At 43.5% G+C, this 21488-nt stretch overlaps 1 protein-coding gene across 1 annotated transcript; it reads right to left on the bottom strand.

The window, feature by feature from the left end:
* Positions 1-1960: 1960 nt before the first annotated feature.
* On the bottom strand, positions 1961-14526 carry crebrf (creb3 regulatory factor). Its single transcript, XM_071540407.1, has 9 exons — positions 14509-14526; positions 12665-12790; positions 9809-9984; positions 5933-7095; positions 5376-5573; positions 4729-4918; positions 4127-4200; positions 2874-2993; positions 1961-2255 (listed from the first exon to the last, which is right to left on the bottom strand). The coding sequence occupies exons 1-9, from the start codon at positions 14515-14517 to the stop codon at positions 2137-2139; spliced, it is 2175 nt and encodes a 724-aa protein (XP_071396508.1). The 5' UTR covers positions 14518-14526; the 3' UTR covers positions 1961-2136.
* Between the last annotated feature and the right edge of the window lie 6962 nt (positions 14527-21488).

Genomic DNA, 21488 nt, shown 5'->3' on the forward strand with positions numbered 1-21488 from the left:
TTATATACAGTACTTTAAAACACATAATTCAGTTAATATTTTGTTGATGAACTAAATCTCATCTACATACAGAAATCAAACAAGTGACACAGATACATAACATTTTGGTTATTGTTGGTGACATTTTGACAAAACAAGCAAAAATGTAACATAGCTTATCTACTAGCGCTCTTGTGTTTGTCCTACATAGCGCCATAAAACAATTAGCATGTGGAGGGAGGAGTCAGTTCAGGAATGAAGTGCTTCCTAAGCAACAGATCTACTGGAGAAGCCCAGGGATGTGGTAAGTTTTTAGATAAAAAAAACAAAAAACTGAATGAATGTTCCTTTTCTGTACAGAATTGGACCCAAGCTAATTTCACAGTTCTATGAAGTTCCCTGACCCTCCCACATTTCTTACATTCAATACGGCGTCAGGTAAGCTGTGCAAAACCTTACTTTAACTGGCTGGTCGCCATTTCGTTGCATGTGTCTTTGGTACAAAAAACAATCAAAATATAGTGTGCAAATATTTTTTGTAACTCTAAACGAAAATATCTTTTAACCCTCCCCCATCCCCAAAGACAGAGTACCAAAAACCATAGGTAATCTATTGCAGAGCCCTCCTATATACACAGACTCTGTGGCATCACGCATCGAGAGCTTCCATTTTCTTATGTACATTCAGAATATCTTTAAACAGCTGAAATACACAACAAACCCCACACAGGTGTCTCCCTCCTTGCGTTCATTAATGATCTCCCTCAGTGTAAAGTAGTCCTCTCCTTGGTTGGACCTCAGGGAGTTTTGACCAAACACCTCTTCTGTCTCCGTCCCTCTCACACACACTCACACACACGTACACGCACACACACATACATACACAAGGCACAATGAATATAACTCTGATCAAACACTAGTATGAACACACCAAACTGTTAGCCTGGTCATCCCTACTATACAAAAAGGGGGGCCAATGCCGTTTTCATTGGGAGACACTTTAAGTACAGTTCCTAGAGGAGATGGATCATCGTTAATATCTTCATTATCATCATCATCACCGACGCCGCCATCTACCTCACAGTCTGCTCCCGTACCGGCAAACTGGCCATTTCACCCAGTCCAATGAGAACCAACACAAGAGCTTTGGATCAGGCCAAAGCACCAAACTACATCCTCTTCCCCGCCTGCCTCAATCCATTCAATCAGCAGGACGTCCGGTGCTTAGTTCTCAAAGTCTAATTTTAACGTTCTAACAAGGCAGATCATTTATTCATTCATCCTCGTATGAGTTTTGAACACCTTTTGGCTTGTTGCTGTCCGAGGGAGTCTTTCTTTAGCATTTAAGATGCTAAACGTTAAACCCTACCTCATATCAGCAGCAGAGCTGAGTGGCAGACAGGGGATGGCATGACCAGATTTAGGCCTTCAATGCCAAATATTTCCTGCCACCCCATAATGCCTTTCAGCACGCTGCTTCTTTCTCTGCAGTTCTGTGGTGTCTGGCGCCTTGGCAGCCAAAGCCATGGTAATCAAAGTGTTTTGTTGAGTAGGTCGATTTACCTCAACATGATGGAACTATATTTTGTTGCCATGCGAGGTGAACTTCTAGGAAATAATAATTGGAACTTTTTCAGCCTTCAATGGTTTCCAACGTGTACCAATTCTCTATCATTATAACGTCAAACAAAGTGTGTGAAACTATTCCAGTGGTTACACTCGTGTGACTGTCACTCGCCCTGGAGAGGCTCTGCAGGAGCAGGCCGCTGACAGAACTGACCCTAGCTTGGAGCTAACACAGCGTTATGTTACACACATCTATTAATCACCAGTGGATTTAGGACGTGCTATTAGCTACACACCTAACCATCACTCGCTTTTCCCAACAGACGCTCATGATGGGTTGGGAGACAGTGACGTATTGACTCTGCAACACTGTTGTGTGCAGAGTGCAGAGACAGAAGCTAGGGTCTATGCCATACGGGCGCATGGCTACACAAGCACACATACATACACACAGGGAGTTTTATGTGTGCTTGTGTGACTAACAATGTGTATGTATTCTAGGTTGGAGGGGCATGCAGAGGGGAGCATAGTTACAATGGGACAGCACGGTGGTAATATTTAACCCACTCCTCTCGGTGGACGGGGGCTTGTCTAGATTTTGGAGGTGGGGACTCGCAGGCCGACCAATCCACCGGTGGGATCACCATGCCCTGTGTTCTCCAAGATCTGGTTGACGAAGTCTGAAGTCTGCCCAGCAACAGGTGATGTCACTGCAGGGATCACGTAGAGGGTTAGTTGGGTAATTTTGAAGTAATAACTCCACTTCTAATAAAGTAATAATTACTTTATAAGAATTATTACTCTGTTATTAGAATGTATCTCGGTAACGCCAACTCAAGACAAATAAAAGAAAAGGAATTTTCTCAACAGAGTTGAATGCAGAAATGTATGAAAAGTTAAGACATTTCAAAGAAGCGAACACCTGGTTTATGCAAGTATTCGCTCTCTTGATTGAAACAAATGTGCACAATAAATAGAACATAATTTCTATACTTTATCACTGCCATTAACCTGTCTGTTGAGATTGAGGTTGATGTAAACTATGTTATATGGTATTTTATAGACTGCGACATTTTCACAAGAAACAGCAACAAAAGCAACTAGTCCGTTACTCAGAGACTGATGTACTACTGACAATAGAAATATTAGTCGGTTATATTAAATTTAACCCCCATAGAGAAGTACCAAACTAAATTTCCTTCATCTCTCATGAGGGCTGCGAAGCGCTGTCAATTATGTCTTTGGTGATTAGTCAGTCGGCTACAAAACCTCCATGAATGTGAAAAGTGAAGTGATAACAGGGGAAAATTCCCCTCCCTAATTCTCACCAAGCGTCTCCTGGATGAGCCGGTCCAGAGTGTCAGTCATGTTGCTTGAATGCGGAGAGGAGTCCTTCACCCGTGTCACTATCTCCTCCTTGATAGCATTGATCACAAACAGCAGCCGATCTGCAGGTAGATACGCATGCATGCGCACAAAAAGCATTGACAACAACCGTGAACACATACACAAAAACATATGCGTGGATATAAATACACACAGACACAGTGATATTCTTGCATCAATCTTCAGGTCAGGGAGTTAAACAGAAGCGTTCAAATAAATTGCGACACTTATTCATTTCTTATCAGTGTTTCTATTTTGTCTAACTGTGGTGATAGGAGCACAACCCCTCAATGTTGAATTTGAAAGATAAAATATCAAGGTTGATTTTTTCTTACCTAGCAACTGAGAAAATACAACAACTCGTCTCTACTACAGTATGCCACTGAGATGATACTGATTGTAAGCGTGTTTTTGGTGCACATTTTGTAACACTCCACAAAATAACTACCATATGTTAACATAGTTGAGAACTCCATTTTCATCAATTAGTTGCAAAAGTCAAATAAACAAGGGTGTGCCGGACCGTTAAGAGTCCCCTTAACTTTGATACTACAAGTGGAAGTCAAGTGGCATTATTAAAATGACTGAAGTATAATTTTAGCCTGCTGCTGGAACAATATGGCCTTTGCTGTAGGCAAATATAATTCAAGTTAGATACTGTGAAAATCAAACAAGCTAAATAGAGCTAAGTCATGTCACTTGTCAATTTGTGGTGCTTTGCTTCTCAATGCATTATGACATTTTTTGTCACACAAATCTGACAGTTTTGGGGTCACAAATACATTACACTGGATTAGAAAAGGAGGCAAAGGTCTTATGATCAGGAGAGCTGAAAACAGCTCTGTGCTCGTTCCATCTAATCTCACTGGTCATTGATACAATCTCGAGCTTGAGTATGGTGGGATGTGACTTTCATATGCAAACATTAGGGAAAACCAACAGGTCTGCTATGTTCACCAGTTTTCAGCACAAGCAAATTATTAGCGCCCATCATAAAATAAAAAAAAATAGCTCTATGAGAATGCTCGAAGCAGAAACATTATTATTATTATATTTGTTGATATAGAGTAACATACATTTGACTGGGAGCTACCGACAAGGCATGACAGAAACATCATTGATGCAGAAGGTGATGAACTTGTCAAATACATAAGGTGTAAATACTGTACCACTATGTGCTACCATGGCAACGTACCGTACTCTGTGCTGAGTCCCCACAGCTTGACCTTGTTTGCTTCATACTGGGCCTTCTTTTTTAAACGACAAGCTCTGCAATAAACAGTAAAAGAGTGGAGGTTACTAATGCATAGCAGTAGATCAGTAAAGTATGATCTTTAGAAGACCTTTCTTTATCAGACGACAGGCCCTGCAACACATAGCAGATTGTACTTTTCACACATTTAGATCAGCATCTTCACTACTGACAGCTACACGGGGTGTTCTTAAGTGTCAATGGTGCTATTTTTACCTCCGCCAAGGAGGTTATGTTTTTGGTGCCGTTTGTCTATTTGTCTGTTTGTTTGTCTGTTAGCAGGATTACGGAAAAACTACTGGCCCGATTTTCATGAAACTTCGTGGAAGGGTGTAGCATGGGCCAAGGAAGAACCCATTAAATTCTGGAGCGGATCCGGATCCGACTCACGAACAAGCAATAATAGCACGAACCTTGGCGGAGGTCTGCGCTCTCCAAGTGCCGCTCTAGTTCTAGAAGCATTTATAGCGGAAACTAAAATAGCAATATGTGATTATACATGATTAACAGCGCCTAGTGTAAGTGTATGTGTGTGTGTGTTTTACCTGGAGGCCAGCTTGTTCTTCTCCTTGCGGGACCGTGGTCTAGCAGTGAGTGGCAGCTCACTGACTGGCGTCAAGTCGCTGATCACCTTGTTGAGTTTGCGGAGCTCGGTGCCGATCTGCAGCAGCTTGCGTGGATTGGGAGTCAGGTCTTCGACGTCCGTACGACGAGACTTCTTCAGCATGTACTTTCCTTGGTGACAAGCAAGGAAAAGAGCAAGTTAGAGATCACCCGAATTTATTTCACCAAAGTTTCAGCAGGCATGAAGCTCTGAAATTGACGGACTGATTCCCACTAATAGTGAAAATGCATATGGTCATGGAACTGTAAGGCGCTTTGCATAAAAGCATCCACTACATGGCATATATGATACGTTTTATGTTATGATGGGGCAGTGCAATTAAGGGTCAAAATAATAAAAAATAAAAGCCACGGCTTCTAGTTGTGAAAATTGGTACATAGAGTCATTCAAGAAATCATTCACCCCCTTTGATTTTTTTTTTTTATGTTGTTGTACATTTTGTCTCTCCTATGAAGATTCTCATAAAGCTTTTGACTCAACACCATTAACGAGTCTCTCATGGCTTAAATCCCAAATGCCTGCTTGTGGCTATATTTTGCTCCAATGTATGCGTGTATGTATGTATACCATGGAGAGGCCCGTTCTTCTGGTACAGGTTGCTAGGCAGCGTGTGTCTGTCCCACTCAGAGGGCTTGAGCATACGTTCCTGTTTGGAGGGGGTGAGCTGCTCGCTGTACTCCCAGAAGTATCGGCGCTTTCCTCTCTTCCGACTGGAGACTCCTGCTGTCAGGCCTTTAATGTCGTCCATCAGCTCCATGTCACAGCCTGGGGAGGAGGGAGAGAAATAGGGAAAAAGGTGGAGAGTCAGAGAGAGACATGGTAGGGAAAATGGGTGGGGGGAGGGGGAGAGACAGCAAAAGTGAGAGAAAGAGAGAAGAAAGGAAAAAGCAAGGGAGACAGACAGGAAAAAGACAGGCGTGAGTGGAGGCAGAGAGAGAGAGAGAGAGAGAGAGAGAGAGAGAGAGAGAGAGAGAGAGAGAGAGAGAGAGAGAGAGAGAGAGAGAGAGAGAGAGAGACAGCAAACAGAACAAAAAAACTTGGAGGATAACTGATAATAAATTACTCAATGACAAGCCAATGATTGGTCAATTTTGACCACAAGCACAAAGACACATGGTGGGTACCTGGCTCAGAGAAGGCATCGCTCATGTCGTCGTCCTTGTCTGCTTCGTAGTCTTCATCCTCCTCCTCTTCCTCCTCTTCGTCATTCTCAGACAGCTCGTGCTCACTGCCGAAGCCCTCGTCGTGGTCTTCATCGTCTATCTCTAGCTCCTCGGCTTCTTCCTCCTCCACCTCTTCCTCTTCTTCCTCCTCCTCCTCCTCTTCCTCTTCCTCCTCCAGCTGGGAGTGGGCTCTGCCAGCCAGTCTGGTGCGGGTCAGGAACAGAGAGTAGTTGTGTTCCTCCTCCTTGCTCTTCTCGGTGCCCTCCACTACCAGGACGCTACCGCTAGCCCCTGGCAGGCTAACGCTGCCGCTCACCAGCCCAGAGGTGCTGCCCTCCATAGCCTGGCTAGCTGCAACCAGTTGAGGCACGGTGGCAGACCAGCCGACAGGCATCTCCCTCCTCCCCATCCCCTCTGCCCTCCTCTCATAGCTTGCCATGCGGCCACTGGCTGCAGTGCCAGGGACTCCCACTAAGGTGGCGCTACCTGAAGTGGAGGCCTTCTCGTCTTGGGGCTGAGAGAGGGGTAGAGGAGGATGTGACCCCTCAACCTCCGGCTGGGAGGGCATGTCTGTCTGAGCTTTATGGACGGCACTCACACGGACTTTGGCCTTCCGCACAAAGTCGGAGCCGTGGGAGGCCGGGGCTGCCATCTTGGTCCCCAGGCCCAGGGGCTTGGGCTGAGCTTGGGTGTGGTCCTGGGTGAGACTGAGGTGGTTCTGGGTCTTGGCCATAGTCTCAGTGCTGGAGGGAACAGGCCAGGTGGCTTTTTGGGAACCCTCAGGGAAGTCAGGGAGAGGGCTGCGGGAGGGACGGGTCGAGGACGTGGGGGCAGGGGAGAGCCGTGTAGCGCTGGGACCGGATCCTAGGGTAAAACCTGGGGGTCTCTTACTGTGGCAGGGCGGCAGGGGAAACTGAGGTTGCGCCTGAGGGGCAGATAGGGGCAGGTCAGCGGGGTGGTAGAGCGCCTCACAGACAGGCTGCGAATCCTCGCTGTTGAGCTGGGCCAGTGTCGGGGTTCGGCCAATCACCTCCTCGTCCTGGTAGGGACTAGAGAAGTCGTCCAATCCAAGGAAGTCCACCTCTTTGGTGCCCCAGATGTCACAGCTGGCCAGCCGTGTGTATCTGTCAAGCACATAGAGACATACAGTTATAGCAATAGTACAAATGTGAAAAAAATAACCTTCGCTGTCTTGCCAGCATTATTTCCTCAGATATGCAACTGTGTAGAATTTGCTTGAGTAGAAAGATATGTATGTATGTAGAATTTAAGTTTCTTTCTGTTCAAAACTGCTAACACAACAGCTCATAACAGCACCTAAACATCACCTAAGATGTAATTAAAAACTGTATTTTTTATTTTATCTCTTGTAGCAAGTGTGATGGGATGCTGAAGGCAGCCAAACCTTTTCATACCACAATCCGTAGATAGATCCCAGAGGCAAGAGGAGAGCCCAGAAACTGTCTTAGCTGTACAGACTGGGAGTTACAGTTTTGACACTCACACAGACACTGCCTGCTTTAATCTCTTTCTGGGAGGAAGCCCGTCAGCTGAGGGAAACCACTGTTAAGTACATCCACACAAACCCATGGTTTACTAAGGAACTCATGTACCTGAGGATACACAAATAGAGATCGCTTGGCCAGAAACAAGCTACATAAATCATCAGAGCCACCAAGCAACAGTGTAAGACTAAACTGGAGAGCCAGTTTACAATTACTTTCTCACCTCACTCACAAGCTACAAGGCCCTCCCTTCTCTTAAACTTGCCAGTGACCTCAACTCTATTTATTGCCGCTTTGATTGACACATTCCCCCCCAAGCCCTCTGCAACAGCCAGCGCTCCTCCACCGCTAACCCATGTGTCCACAGACCTCTTCCCCAGCACTCCTCAACCCCTATGCTGACAGTCTTCAGACTTCAAAGCCCGATGCCTCGCCACCACCGCCTCTCATCATCACAGAGAAAGTACAAAAACTATTTTGGCAGCAAAAACTAGCTGCAGGCCTGATGGAGTATCACCTGAGATCCCCAGAGACTGCACCAGCCAGCTGCTCTGTTGTTTACTAGCGTCTTCCACCACTCCCTATCCACAGGCAGAGTCATTACTGGCTTCAAACCATCCACCATCACTCCTGTATCCAAGAAGGACAAGGTTACCTGCCTCTGTAACTACCGGCCAGTGGCACCAACCTCCATTATGATAAAGTGCCATCTTATCTCAAAGATATCACAGACTTACTCCTCGGCCCCTTGCAGTTTGCCCTACAGGGGAAATGAGTCAGTCAACCTATGCCTACACTTTGTACTGGAACACCTGAGCACGACTGTTTCCTGTGCCAAGATCCTGTCTGTTACTTCAGCTCCGTCTTCAACTCCATCATCCCAGAGCTGCAGCACAGCAGTCTGTCCCAGTTTAATGTCTCCCCTTCAATCTGAGGGTGGATACTGGGCTTCCTGACAGACAAATGGCAGTTTGCTGGGATCCCACTTTTCTGACCCTTCCTCGCTGTGAACACAGGTGCACAGCAGGTATGTGTGCTCTATCCCTTCCTCCACTCTCTGTACACAGATGACTGTACCTCTGCCGCTTCCTTCAGTCCATCAAAGTGCTCCAGTTTGCAGATGACGCTACCACAGCGGGCCTCATGACCAACAATGAGTCCATGTACAGGAAAAAGGTGAGCCAACTCACGTCATGGTGTGCCGCCAAAAACCTGGAGCTGAACACAATCAAAACTACTGAGATGCGATCTGGCATCAACAGGGACCCCTCTGCTCATCAACCCCTGGACATCAATAGTTCACGTTGTCCTATTTTTTAAGGTCCACCATCACCAACAGCCTCAAATGGGATGAGAACATGTCCTGCTTAGTTAAGAATGGATATCCCTCCTGCGGCAACTGATGCAGCTCAATTTCTCACAATGAATCATGGTCCAGTTTTACAGATCACCAATCAAAATCATCCTCCATCTTCTGGTTCGTTTCCACATTCCTCCTATTCCATGGACAAGCTTCAACATGCTGTTGTCCGCATCGCAGTGGGTCACAGGCTGTCAGCTGCCCGCCTCAGAGGAGCTGAATGACACAAGCTTGAAGAAAAAAGGTAGGAAGGAATTGTCATCAACCCTGCACACCCAGGCGTCCATCTGCTCCAAAAACCTTCCTCTGGCAGATCGTACTGATGAAGCTGAAGAAGTTCAAGGAGGAAGACAATTCTTTTCACTTTCTAGCTCTCTCTTTACACACCCAGTCTCTGCCTCACAATTGTTATCCATTGAACACATCACTTGCACAGGCTTTCTGTCAGCCAATGATCTTGCTAGTCAGATGGCATTTAAACTTGCCTACCTAATACGTCTCCTTGCAGTCAGTCCATCATCCCACCATCCCACCACCACCAGTGTTAAGGCCCTGTCTATGGCTTCCCAGTGGGATCTCCGTAATCAAATTAATTTATAAGGTTCTATCGCCTATAAATCGTTTCCGGCGACGGGGTCAATGCCAAAGATCTTGCTGTAATATTCTAATAAACATCAGCCCTCCGAAGACTCAACCCCTGTTGCCTACTGCTGTTATCATTTAGTACCATGTTAGTTATTATTACCCAAGAGTTGCTTGTACAGTCTTACAATTACTCACAATTCTTCGCAAATCATGCCACTTACAGCCTCCGAAGGGGAGGAGCAGAAATATGATAAGTACTGTTGGTTTCTTTGAGATGTCCAGTATGTTTTCCTTTCTAATGTCTCATTTACTTATTGCTTATTGTAAATTCACTTGCAAATAAACTAAACTACAGTTTTAAAAATATATATATGTGTAATGCAGTACCTGGTGAGGTCCTCCCAGTAGGAGTCCCACTGTTCGAATGCAGAGCTGCTGCAGACCGTCTCACACTCTCCCAACCCCATCAGTTGATCCACACAGCCCTCCACCTCCTTCCCTCCATCCCCCACCCCCACCGCACTGTCCCCACAGGGGCTCTGCCGGTGGGTCATGTCTCTGTCCTGGAGAGAGAGATGGAGGTAAGAGAAGAGTGGGGATTAGGGTTAAAAGATAACCTACTCTTTGTGGTTTTCTTGTTGGAGTACTACTATATGGTAAAGGTTTAGTTTTTAGGATTACAAACCAAAAACTGATTACTGCAGCCCAAAACTGTGAACTGTGCAAAGTATGATGAAGAGCTAAAATATGCAAAGCAAAGAAATCAGATCTACATCCAAAATCAAAGTCTAAGTAAATTTAAAATTTTAATTTGGTCCCTCTCAGATTGCCTTTTAATTCCTCATGAGACTGCCTGACATTATTTTTTGAACATCACATGGTGCTTAAGTGCGACTGCATTTCTGGGATTCGTCTTTGCGTTTCTGGGCTCTGAGTTTGTTTCCCCATGGTTGCAGGAAAAAGCATCAGGGGCGAGGCTTTGGAGTTGGAGTGGCGTGGGTCTGCTGCGCTCCTATTGGTCAGATCAAAGATGTAGTGACAGGCATCTCGATCCCTGCCTGTCAGTTTCCTCTGTGTGTGTGTACATGAGAAGTGGAGAGGCACGTATTGAGATCAATCAATCGTCCCCTCAGGAATGTAACATCTATTTATTTATACATTATTTGATACATTCACTTCCATTACCAACTTACTTAGTAAACACTGCCAGAGTTTTACAATTACTATATAGTACTTTATTGATATTTTGATGTAATCTTTCACCTGGTAAACACTGATAGATGGCAGCTGTCCCTTTACTACCACATACTGGGGAACCTTCCTCTGGCCTGCATCAATTCAAAATGTCTCAGAGAGCAGAAAAGCATTTTTTTAATCAGGAAGGAACATAACAAAATATTGAAATATTGAAGAAAACAGCTTTATTTGGCATATATTGGGCCTATATATTGGAAAAATACATGCCATTAACTATTAACCCATATATGTCCGCTGTGGAAATTAATTAGTTGGTGTAAGTAAGAGACTCACCCTAACATCCCATTCATGAGTTGATAAGAAAATTTAGAGCACACCAGTGAGTCGCTATGTTTAGCCTCCAACAGGTTGCAAACTGAGGTAGACACCTGCGCCTGACAGCATGAGTGGTGACAGGTGAGTGTCTCTCTTGCGCACTGGGCTGTCTGCTTAACGCTGCCTCATCTCACCCGCCTCTAAATGTTGAGAGCCTGGCAAATGTCACATGGCTGTCAAACAATTAGCCACGGGCCACACTCCATTTTAAATGCCAGGCTGGTGGGTGAGGTGATTGCATGCAACTGTGCAGCGAAAGGAGAGAGAGGTTTTCCTCGCGGTAAAAAAAATCTGCTAGAACCGTATTAACATATGAACGGGACGTGCAGGGTGGCTTTCCATTTACTTCCACCCTTAAATTGAAATTGTCAGTTTAGTTTGCAAAGACTATGATTGTGGATGTAAAGTTGATTTCTTCGCCTTGCATATTTGACCTCTCTGTCATAGGTTGCAATGTTCCACCAAAGTTCTGGGTTGCAATAGACCTTGTAAGTCGAATGACCTTGTCCAAATATGGCTCATGGTTCCATAGCGATTTCTCCATAGGGAAAATTAATGGGGTTTCACATAATCGTCTCTGTCACAGTCTACGTATAATGCAGGATTTTCAAAGTCCGTCCGTTTTTACCTTCGTATATTTATGTCTCTAATGGCACTGGGTCCGTTGATTTCTGTAACCGCTTTCTAGTCTAAGCAGTATTTTTGCTAGCAACAAGCTAAACACTTCAGCGCATATAATTTGCTATGGAACCGGAATTCCATATTTGGGCTTGTGGGCGTCTGACTTACGAGGTCGATAATCATTAACAAAAAGTTAACAAAATTCTTACCATAAACTAGTTGTTGTTGCAGTTACTGGGAAATAGTGCCCTCCCTGGATAAGGTGTTTTTGTGTTTGTATGCTCTGCGTTTCAAACCACCTGTGTCTTCACCGTCCTTGTGTGTGTCCTTGTACATGTGTGTGTATGTGTGTGTGTGTATGTGTGTGTGTTTTTAACTGTCAAACTCGACTAAACATGTCTACTCTGCCCTGCACAGCGTGTTTTTTTGAAATATGAACAGAGGGTAAAACTCTGTACCATGTTCATCAAAATGCAGAAGCATAGGTATTTTTTAACAAACAACACAATACAATAGAGCCAAAAACAACAGCTGGATGCTAGTTAAGTGGGTTACAATTATCAGCTCTTTGGAGTATGTTTGTTACTAAAATGTTTAGGTCTTTTTTAAATGAACATCAAAGTCTATGTGGATTGCTGTTCATTTTATGATTTTGATGTGAGTCAGTACACAAGAAAACAGTCAACTTAATTTCTCATTATTTATGCAGTATATGAGTATGAACGTGCGCGCCAATTTTGGCTGGCGAGTTTTAAGCTTGGATGCTTCCATCAGATGCAACGCAACACCAACGCAACGTGGGCAGCGGAGCAGCTTTCATTGATTTCAAAGAAAGCATTCAATGGCTAATGCCTGTGTGTGTGTGTGTGTGTGTGTGTGTGTGTGTGTGTGTGAATGAGTGTGTGTGAGTGAGTGAGTGCGTGTGCATGTGTATGTGTATGTGACAGCAACCTGGCAAAAATCGATTACCAGTGCCAATCCACATGTATTAGGTGTAATAGGTTTCCTCAGTGTTATCTGTGGTGTGTGTGTGTGTGTGTGTCCACTCACCAGTTCATACATGAAATCTGGGTCAGAGCTGCTGGCGAGCAGCTCGGTGCTGGTCAGGGCCTGGTCAGCAAATGAGTAGTTCTGAAAGGCGTCCCCAAAGGGAGGCTCCATCCCACTGATGCTGGGCTGCAACACAGCAGAAAAATGGTGAAGTGAAGAAAGAATAAAAGACCCCACCGCCACCAAGACCACTTTTTGCCTGAGAAGTTGCCAAAAACAGGAGCACTTTTCCTTTCCCTTTCTTTCTCCACTTTCCTATCTGACCTGTCTCTCTCAAGTTCGAGATCAATTTGTTGCTATACAAAAAATACGATGAAAAACGCCTCCCTCCCAGACAGGATGGAGATCCAGGGTTCCTACAAATTTCTTATTAAAAAGTTCCACAATTTTTCCAGACCGTAATTTCTTCACTGGATTTGAAGATTTTGGTCAGTGTTTAATATGACGTGTGCTGACAGCAGCTGGTCAACTCGGCCGCATCACTCCGTGGCTTAAGATTATTATTCAGACAAGAAAGAAAGAACAAAAAAAACACAATTTGTGAAATGACAGTGTGGCTCTGCATCTATATAAAATCTGTAATCATATTCATCAGGACTGAACAACAATGTTTTTATCTGCGACCAGCAGCTAGTATATAATTCTAGCAATTCACTCCGTCAGTCGGTCCCAAAAATGTCAAAAACCTTACAGCACATGTGCCATCACGAGACACAACAATAAAGACTATGAGCCTGGCCACTGCATCACTTTCAGTTTAGCTCAGTTATTAAAGAATAGGTTTGCCAAGCAAGAGATCCCCGGGTTCAAGGCCAGTGTGCACCAGACACGTTTTTATCCAGCATTTAGACGTGTGTTTGTCGGAGCGACATGCAGCCATATTATCCAGTGTTGCTGCGTCCACCGGGCACGGTATGAGAGCCGGAGCTACTTATGTATGTGAATGTGGAAATACACTATTTTGACTTGTGGGTGTATCTATAAACAGTAGAGACATAGAAATCAAGATATTATATGATCTCTTTATTTACTGCATCAAAATTTCAGTTTCCCGATTTAAACCAATGAATGAATGATGATACCCACTCACTATAAACTCACTATAGAGTAGGCTATCATAGACTGTGTCATAATTATTACCTCCGCCAAGGAGGTTATGTATTGGGTGCCGTTTGTTTGTTTGTTTGTCTGTTTGTCAGCAGGATTACGGAAAAACCACGGGCCCGATTTTTGTGAAACTTCGTGAAAGGGTGTAACATGGGCCAAGGAAGAACCCATTAAATTTTGGAGCGGATCCATATATTGGTTGCGCTTGCACATTTGCATATCATAGAAGACTGGACTACTGGCTTTGGCGGAGGTCTGCGCTCTCCGCGTGCCCTTCTAGTTCTATCGTAATATTATAATGATTTTTCTTGTTTTTGTCTTTGTTTTTAGGCTGTATTTTAGCCTACCTCTTTTTTCCTCTGTGTTCAGTTGCTCTGTAGCCTAGTTTGTTATCTATCTTGTCAGCTCTGTGCCTATAACTGAATATATTGCCTAAAGTAACCTTTTATTGTACCAGGAGTTCAGTTCCCTGACTGAAGCCACAGACTGAAACAAGAAAATGTGATGTGACTGCCACACCTTCTCAAAACGCCGAGCTGGTCGTAGCTTATCACAAATTACATGCTTGTTTCAATAGATATTTAGTTAATTCCTTAACTTTTGAAAACCTGGATATGATCAGATTAATTTTCATACTTTTCTAGGCAGGCGTAGGAACCCTGTCTGCCTGGAGGCCAGGTGATAACGGTGTGACCGAATGCTGTTAAGAGTCTCCCTCTCTCTGTCCTCCCTCTTACCTGAGGCATTGCCAGGCAAAGCTCTAAGCTCCAGCGGGGGAAACCTCTGGGCCTCCTGTCCAGTCCCAGAGGTGTGAGGTCGTCTGATCAGCACAAGACAGCAATGCTGAGGGAGACGATCACAGAGCGCTGGCGTGTGCAGCCTGCAGGGCTGAGGGGGGCAGAAACTGGGCTCGACCTGGTCAGGTCCGCTCTGTTGTGGTCCGGTGTGGTTCTCTGTATGCTTCAGGTCTGGGACAAAGTACATGGAGGAAGAGGGTTAGAACCAGGAAGAAAGAAGAAAGAAACAAATAACATTTTAACCAAGGCTAGTAAGTTTGTTTACTCTACGGTCGGGCAGCACGAAGATGGCTTCAATGATTTTCACAACATATTCTGATCATGATTATTAATCATGATTTAAAGTCTTTATTATTTAGGGACCAAAATTATTTTACTGCACATTGGTATCTTATATCAACAGCTTACGTCTAAATGAAATGAAACATTTCAATATTATGCCATACCAATAACAATAACATTGAAATAATTTGTAATTATTAAAACAATGGGAGCTAAAATTCAACATAAAATTATACACAATCAGTTGTGTAGCCCTACCCTACCCTAGGTACAATAGTCATTAAAAAAAACAATGAAACTATAAACTTTTAGATCAAGGCAAAACTTAAAACCCAGATGCATCATGTTGGCTGGTCAAGCAATGTATTTTAATGTATTTTAATGTATTTTGACCATCAGCACCAGACTGAGCAGCATGTTTTGGTCTTTTGATGTGAACCAGGAAGCAGACATCCTTTTCCATGTAACCTAATAGTATTACGCCCTCTGATGAAACACTGTTGCCACACCACTGCCTTTGTTTACACAGTGATTTATTTGAATTAGGCATTTTCTCCACTATGAAATGTATTGTGTGAGCTTTTGATACAAGAACTGGGAGTACATGACAGTTACATAGGGGTTTACATGTGGTCTGAAGCTGGAAAAGATTAGTTTCCTTTGTTAAGTGTAAATACTGGAGCAGCATGTATTTTGAGTTATGATGTGTTTCTCTAGCCTTCAGGGAGAACTGTGATCACAGGCAAAAAGTCTGAATCTGTTCCAGAGGCAGATTTGCCAGGCCCAGCTCAGTCAGGTCACATGAACAGCTTATGTTCCTTGAATACTAATATGGCACGGCCCCTTTTTAGTGCTGAAACAATTGGCCCATTAATCGATCAATAGAAAATTAACCGATTATAATTTTGATAATTAATCGTTTTAGTCATTTATCAGGTAAAAATACCAAACATTTGCTGGTTACAGCTTCACAAATGCTAAGATTTGCTTTCTTTTCTCCGTTTCATATCATTATACAATTATTAATATTATACATTATATAATTAATACAGCGATTAATCGAAAAACTAATTGTTAGATTAATTGATAATGACAATAATCAGTTGTAGCCCTATCCCTTTTCATTACGATGCAATGTCAATGAAACTGAAACTGGGTGGCATTCCCCTTTAAGAAAGTTAAAAAAACAACAACACTTTTTCCCCATGAAGTCCCACTCTATAAGAACATATCCAAAACCTTGTTGTCAAATAAATTGTATTTGTATCTTGTGTTATTGTATCTTTAAACAATTCTTCAGCAAGTCCTCGGGCAATGTTGTCCTATAGTGCTTCTAAAAAAGTTGTGTTGCTGTTTACTGCCAGCCTGCCACTGGACAGGATCTTCCCCCTCTGTCTCCATCTCTAGTGCTGCGCCTCCAAATTTAACACAGCACTAGGCTACGCTAGACTATCACACTGTCATCTCTTTCCTTCTATCCTCCTCTCGCTCAACATTACTTTCACAACAGACTAAGCTAAGCCATCACCCTCACCTCTTCTCATCTCTCCCTCTCTTTCATCATCACTTTCGCCCTCATCCTCCTTTCATTCTCTGCCTGTTTGTCATTCTCTCACTTTCCTACACCGCCTACTGACTGCGACACATGGACTGAGCCTAATCTTCACTCCCTACGCTGCTTTTGCATAGCAAATTATTAAGGATCTGCATGGAGACATGACCCCTGCGTAGCACAGTGACACACACAAACATTCACCAATCCCACTCCTCTAGAGGCGGAGGATGACATCATTTCCTCTCACTGGGTGCTCTTGCTGACTCTAATGAACTTCTCGTCACCTCGGAGCACTGTCCCCTTTTACACACATTTTGCATGGAAACAGGAAGTCAAAGAAAACACAGTGCTGCACATTTTACATGCACCTGCAATTACAAGAGCAACATTTCCACAAAACACAAATGGACATGCAAGCACATAAGAGCATGCACACACACACACACACACACACACACACACACACACACACACACACACACACACACACACACACACACACACACACACACACACACACACACACACACACACACACACACACACACACACACACACACACAGCCTCTTGATGCCCACCAAGATATTTGTAAACAGCCTCTGAAATACAGATTCTGATCATCTTAGCCCCTGTGTACTTCCTTCCTGAACAGCTGTGTCTGGTTTCACTTGTAGCAGAGGCAGAATGAGGAAACATAAGGCCTGAACAAAACAGTAACACCAACAGCAATCCAGGCTCTGTGCTATCGCAGAAGGCAACATTAAGGCTGTGTTCACAATGAGCATGCAGAAAAAAAGTCAGTGACAATGCTCCTCACCTGACCTGTTTAAGCTGAATAGAATGTTTTCCAGTAGCAGAATAAAATGCGATCCAACTCACTGCTTAATAGCTGACAGGCTACGATGTAGAGCCTGACATTTATGACCAAACCTGGCAGGACCCAACAGATTTGAGCTGACTTGGTTCAGCAATACTGTTGAAAAATACCAGTATTAGATGCTTTTTTTTTTTCTTTCTCTGCAATGTTGGATTTTAGTTGTGGTTGGGCTCACAAAAATCTAGAAACTGCGGGCTTGATTCAAGGTTCACTGCATGTTTTCCATTTCAAAATTCCTGATTTTTCCAGACCTAATTTTTCCCCCTTCTAAAACTAAGAACTAAGAACTAACAAAGGTTCTTATACAAAATGCTTGCTATAGAAACGTATCTAAGAAATATCGATAAAGGCTTGAGTTGCTCAACAGGACAGAATTTATTGCAGCATCATGCTTAAACTTAAAAAGTGCATAGGGGATAGAAATTTTAGTTGACGCTTATCCCAGGGCTGGTTTTTGCCTGTCCAGACCAGATAGTGAAACATTATACCCTCACTCTGCATAATCTGATTGTCTTCTGATTATAATGTTATGAGGTAGTATGGCCATATGGCTCTTGATTGCTGCCTCTTGCATGTCGGATAGATCAAATGTCTCCTTACACAACTTACAAAATGCCCTGTTGTCTGTTTTTGCATCCCTCAGCAAACGTTCACATTTAGGGTCGCTAAGCCAGCCCAGCTCTCCACAATTTCACAGTTTACTGTGGCATCAGTGTCAGGTTCATGTGTGTGGCTGTGTATGCTAGGCTCGCAACGGACTCACACAGGATGAGCTCTGTCTTCTCTGGGTCATAGTTGACAGTCTCATCTAAGCAGACAAGTCATTACTTTTGAATCACAAAATGTAGAAATGGGTATGATGGTGATTTTTATATGGTATGGTAACATCATTTTTCCCATATTTTTAGTCACCATTTTCTCAAAATTTCCATACACAATCAAATCCAGAAAAAAATAAATAAATCATAAGAATCACTGAAATCATGACACTTGTCCATAATTTCCAGAACTGCACAAGAACCATGTTGGTCCAGGTCTGGGAAAAGAGAGTTTGGTTGTGTTTTGCTCAACCCACAGCTCTACTATGATGCAAACGCCTGACATTCTCTGCTGCACAATATTGGATGGGATCCAAGTAGGTCAATCACCAGTCTTATTTGGAATGAATATCTACTGATATCACTCGGTGGCCAATTGATGAGAGATTTCCTCCTGATCCCTACAGAGATAACAGGCAGGAGGCTTCAGCCTGTTTACTTAAAAATTAGAGGACATTAGCGAGAATCTCTATAAACACAAATCAAAGGGCATTAACCCACAGGCCTTAAATGTGTATGTGTGTATGGGTGTGTGTTTGTGTGGTAACATAAATAGATTGTGTACAGTCTAGGGACACAGGAACAGAATATGGCTGCTCAGTAACAGCCTATCTGGTAATCGAAGGCACCAGGATACATGCTGCTAGTTAGAGTTTTAATCGTATTTTTTTATTAGGTGGTATAAACAGGCGAGTGACAGGAAGGAGGAGAGAGGAGATGACACGCAACAAAAATCGTAGACTAGATTTGAACCCAGAACATGGTATGTGCTTTACTAGCCCCCTGAGTCACCAGGATGCACTACAAGTAAAAATTAATTCTTCAGTTCACTGAACAGCCCTTGTACCAGTGTACTACTCTTGTTTGAAGCTCTTAGCCAGGAAATTCATGACTGCTGCTGTGTGACAGTCGGGGATACATTCACAAACCTTTACGTCTATATATTATGGGTGCTGGATTTGAAAAATACATGATTTAAATAACTCGATGGGTTTACTATTGTGGTGTCTCACTTGCAAACATTTTGGTTCATCAATCAGGCTACACTTTAATAAGATCTCACTGGTCAGAGTCATGAGTAACCATCTATTCTGGCATTTGAGCAACACCCATCAAGCATAGATGACAGTGAATAAGTACTGCTGCATCCTTCGATTCAGAGGTCTAGTTCTAGCACACTGTAACTGTGACCGCTGTTTCTCTGTGACGAGTCTGTGGCCACAGGAGGATTACTTTGAGGGTAAAAGGGCATTATCTTGTCCAAAGCGTTTGACAAAGAATAATGTAAACATCTGCAAAGAAAACAGACAAAAGCGATCTTGAATTTGATGGATGTCATGACTTATGAACATTTGTGTTGTCTCAACATAGGTGCTTTCTGGTTTACAAATATATTTATCCCTTACTGTTGCAAAGCAAGAGGAATGGACGGCCAGCTCTCGTACAGACACTGCTCTGACACTGCAGCTGCTGATGAAAGCACACACACACACTGCTTTCACTTTCCCAAAAACGATACGTAAACAAGGCAGACCACAGTGCCTACAGGAGCTACACAAACGCTGCACAAAAAAAAGGTAGGAAATAATGGAAGAAAAGAAAAAACAGATGATAACTCAAGGTCCTGACAAAAACATGAAAAGTCAAATCCCTACATGTTTGACCACTGGATCCATATGTTTTTGAGAAACACAGTCCAGGAGCAGAGATGAATTACAACAGAACAGCAATTATCACAGAAGTCTAACAGGAGTGTACAGCTTACAGATGAACCTAAACAAACCACACATAACCTAAGAAATGTCACTAACATCTCCCCAATCTCTGCACTCATCATAGATTCTGAGCAAAACAAAACAAACCCTCAATCTAACCCTTGTGCGCCAACACCCACGTAATCCCCTTGTCCTATTGGTCGAACAGAGCTAATGTCCCGCCTCCACGCATGCATGGATGGCTGCCACGGCTGTCACTCCGGGAGTTGCTACATAATAAACAGCCCGTTTCAATTTAGGTTGAGGCAGAAGATAAACAATTTGAAGGCCTGTGTCCATGGCCTAGATAGCTATTTAAACGAGATTTAAAATAAGAATCTACCACCTTACACAAAAACTTATTGTAATAAACTAATATACGGTGAAAGGTAAATCTATAAGTATTTACCAAAGAACGAGCAAATCCAACGGTTGTCTCCCAAGCAGGTTTATAAACTATAAAGCACTTCTTTAGTTGAAAATCTAATCTAAACTATGCTAAATCTAAGCTATCTAATCAAAACAATCTGTTACCTAAGATATCTGGAATGGGTACCGATTAGGTCAAACAGCCTGATTCATCTTTATTATCCACTTTCAATCACATGGAAATTTCTCGCTCGGCCGAGCTCTTTCCAGCAGCAGTGGATGTTGTGTTGGGGGGCGTGTACCGTCAGCTCAGGCTAGCTTCAAGTGTTGAGCACTTCACTGACCCAGTAATGCTTTTCCTACATCAAATACCATCCAGTGCTGAACTGTAACTGCTACCGAGCTTGTCAGTGACACAATAACAGCTGTTGTAATTATATTATATAAGTATAGCGTGGTTTTGGACAATTAACTTCGTTTGCAAACGCTGTACAAGCCGATCTGCTTACATAAGTGCACGTTTCTAACCGTCTGGACCCAGAGCCAGACCTGTTATCACACTGTTGGAGTGGACCGAGCAACTGATTGCCAGGACACAATCAACAGAACCAGCGTTATTTTGACAGGTTTCGGACTGATTGACATTTACTGAAATTTAACTCAGTCCGTTCTGAAACGTCCATTTCTGCCCGAAAACAGTTCCTGCAAGACTTTATAAGCTGCTGTACACATTAAGCGACACAATAATCGTGTTTTCTGCCCTTGTCCGAGGTTTTATTGCGGAACTGAGTCTTGCTTCCTTTTCGCCCGCAGCTCACAGTATGGCCTCCGTCCGCCCCCCTTCATCCCAGCAAGCCCGATACAACAACCGACCTAGCGTTAGCTTGCGAGCTAACCCAGCACCAGCCTTCACCAACCGCCGCAGCGAAACACTGATCCAGCGCTCGGCAAAGTTTTCCAAAAACGGATTAGTAACAATCCTACTCACTTTTAGGACACCCACATAGACGTCTTGCTTCGTGTTGCACCTCGTATCGCTTCCTATGTTGACGATAATAAGGCCATTTTCAATGGAGTCCACGCGTTGAGCTCTCGGGTTTGTTTTGTTTTTCTTCTTCCTGACGGGTTCCTGGAAAGCGCGTGACTGCTCGGTCACGTGGTGCGCCATGGGCCAATAGCAATGAAGCCTCGGGACTCGTTCAAAACATTTCAATAACATTTCGATAACCCTAATTAAAAACCACTATAATATTCGTATAGGGAC

Source organism: Centroberyx affinis, unplaced genomic scaffold, assembly GCF_046629955.1.
Source record: "Centroberyx affinis isolate AG114_WGS23_722 - 3 ecotype Tasmania unplaced genomic scaffold, CSIRO-AGI_Caff_v1 ptg003629l_1, whole genome shotgun sequence".
NCBI lineage: Eukaryota > Metazoa > Chordata > Actinopteri > Beryciformes > Berycidae > Centroberyx > Centroberyx affinis.

Coding starts and splice junctions, on each gene's coding strand:
- crebrf (XM_071540407.1), bottom strand. Junction 5,574..5,932: donor CGATGCCTTCTCTGAGCCAG/GTACCCACCATG, acceptor CCTCCTCCCCAG/GCTGTGACATGGAGCTGATG. Junction 2,994..4,126: donor GGGACTCAGCACAGAGTACG/GTACGTTGCCAT, acceptor ATCTACCTGCAG/ATCGGCTGCTGTTTGTGATC.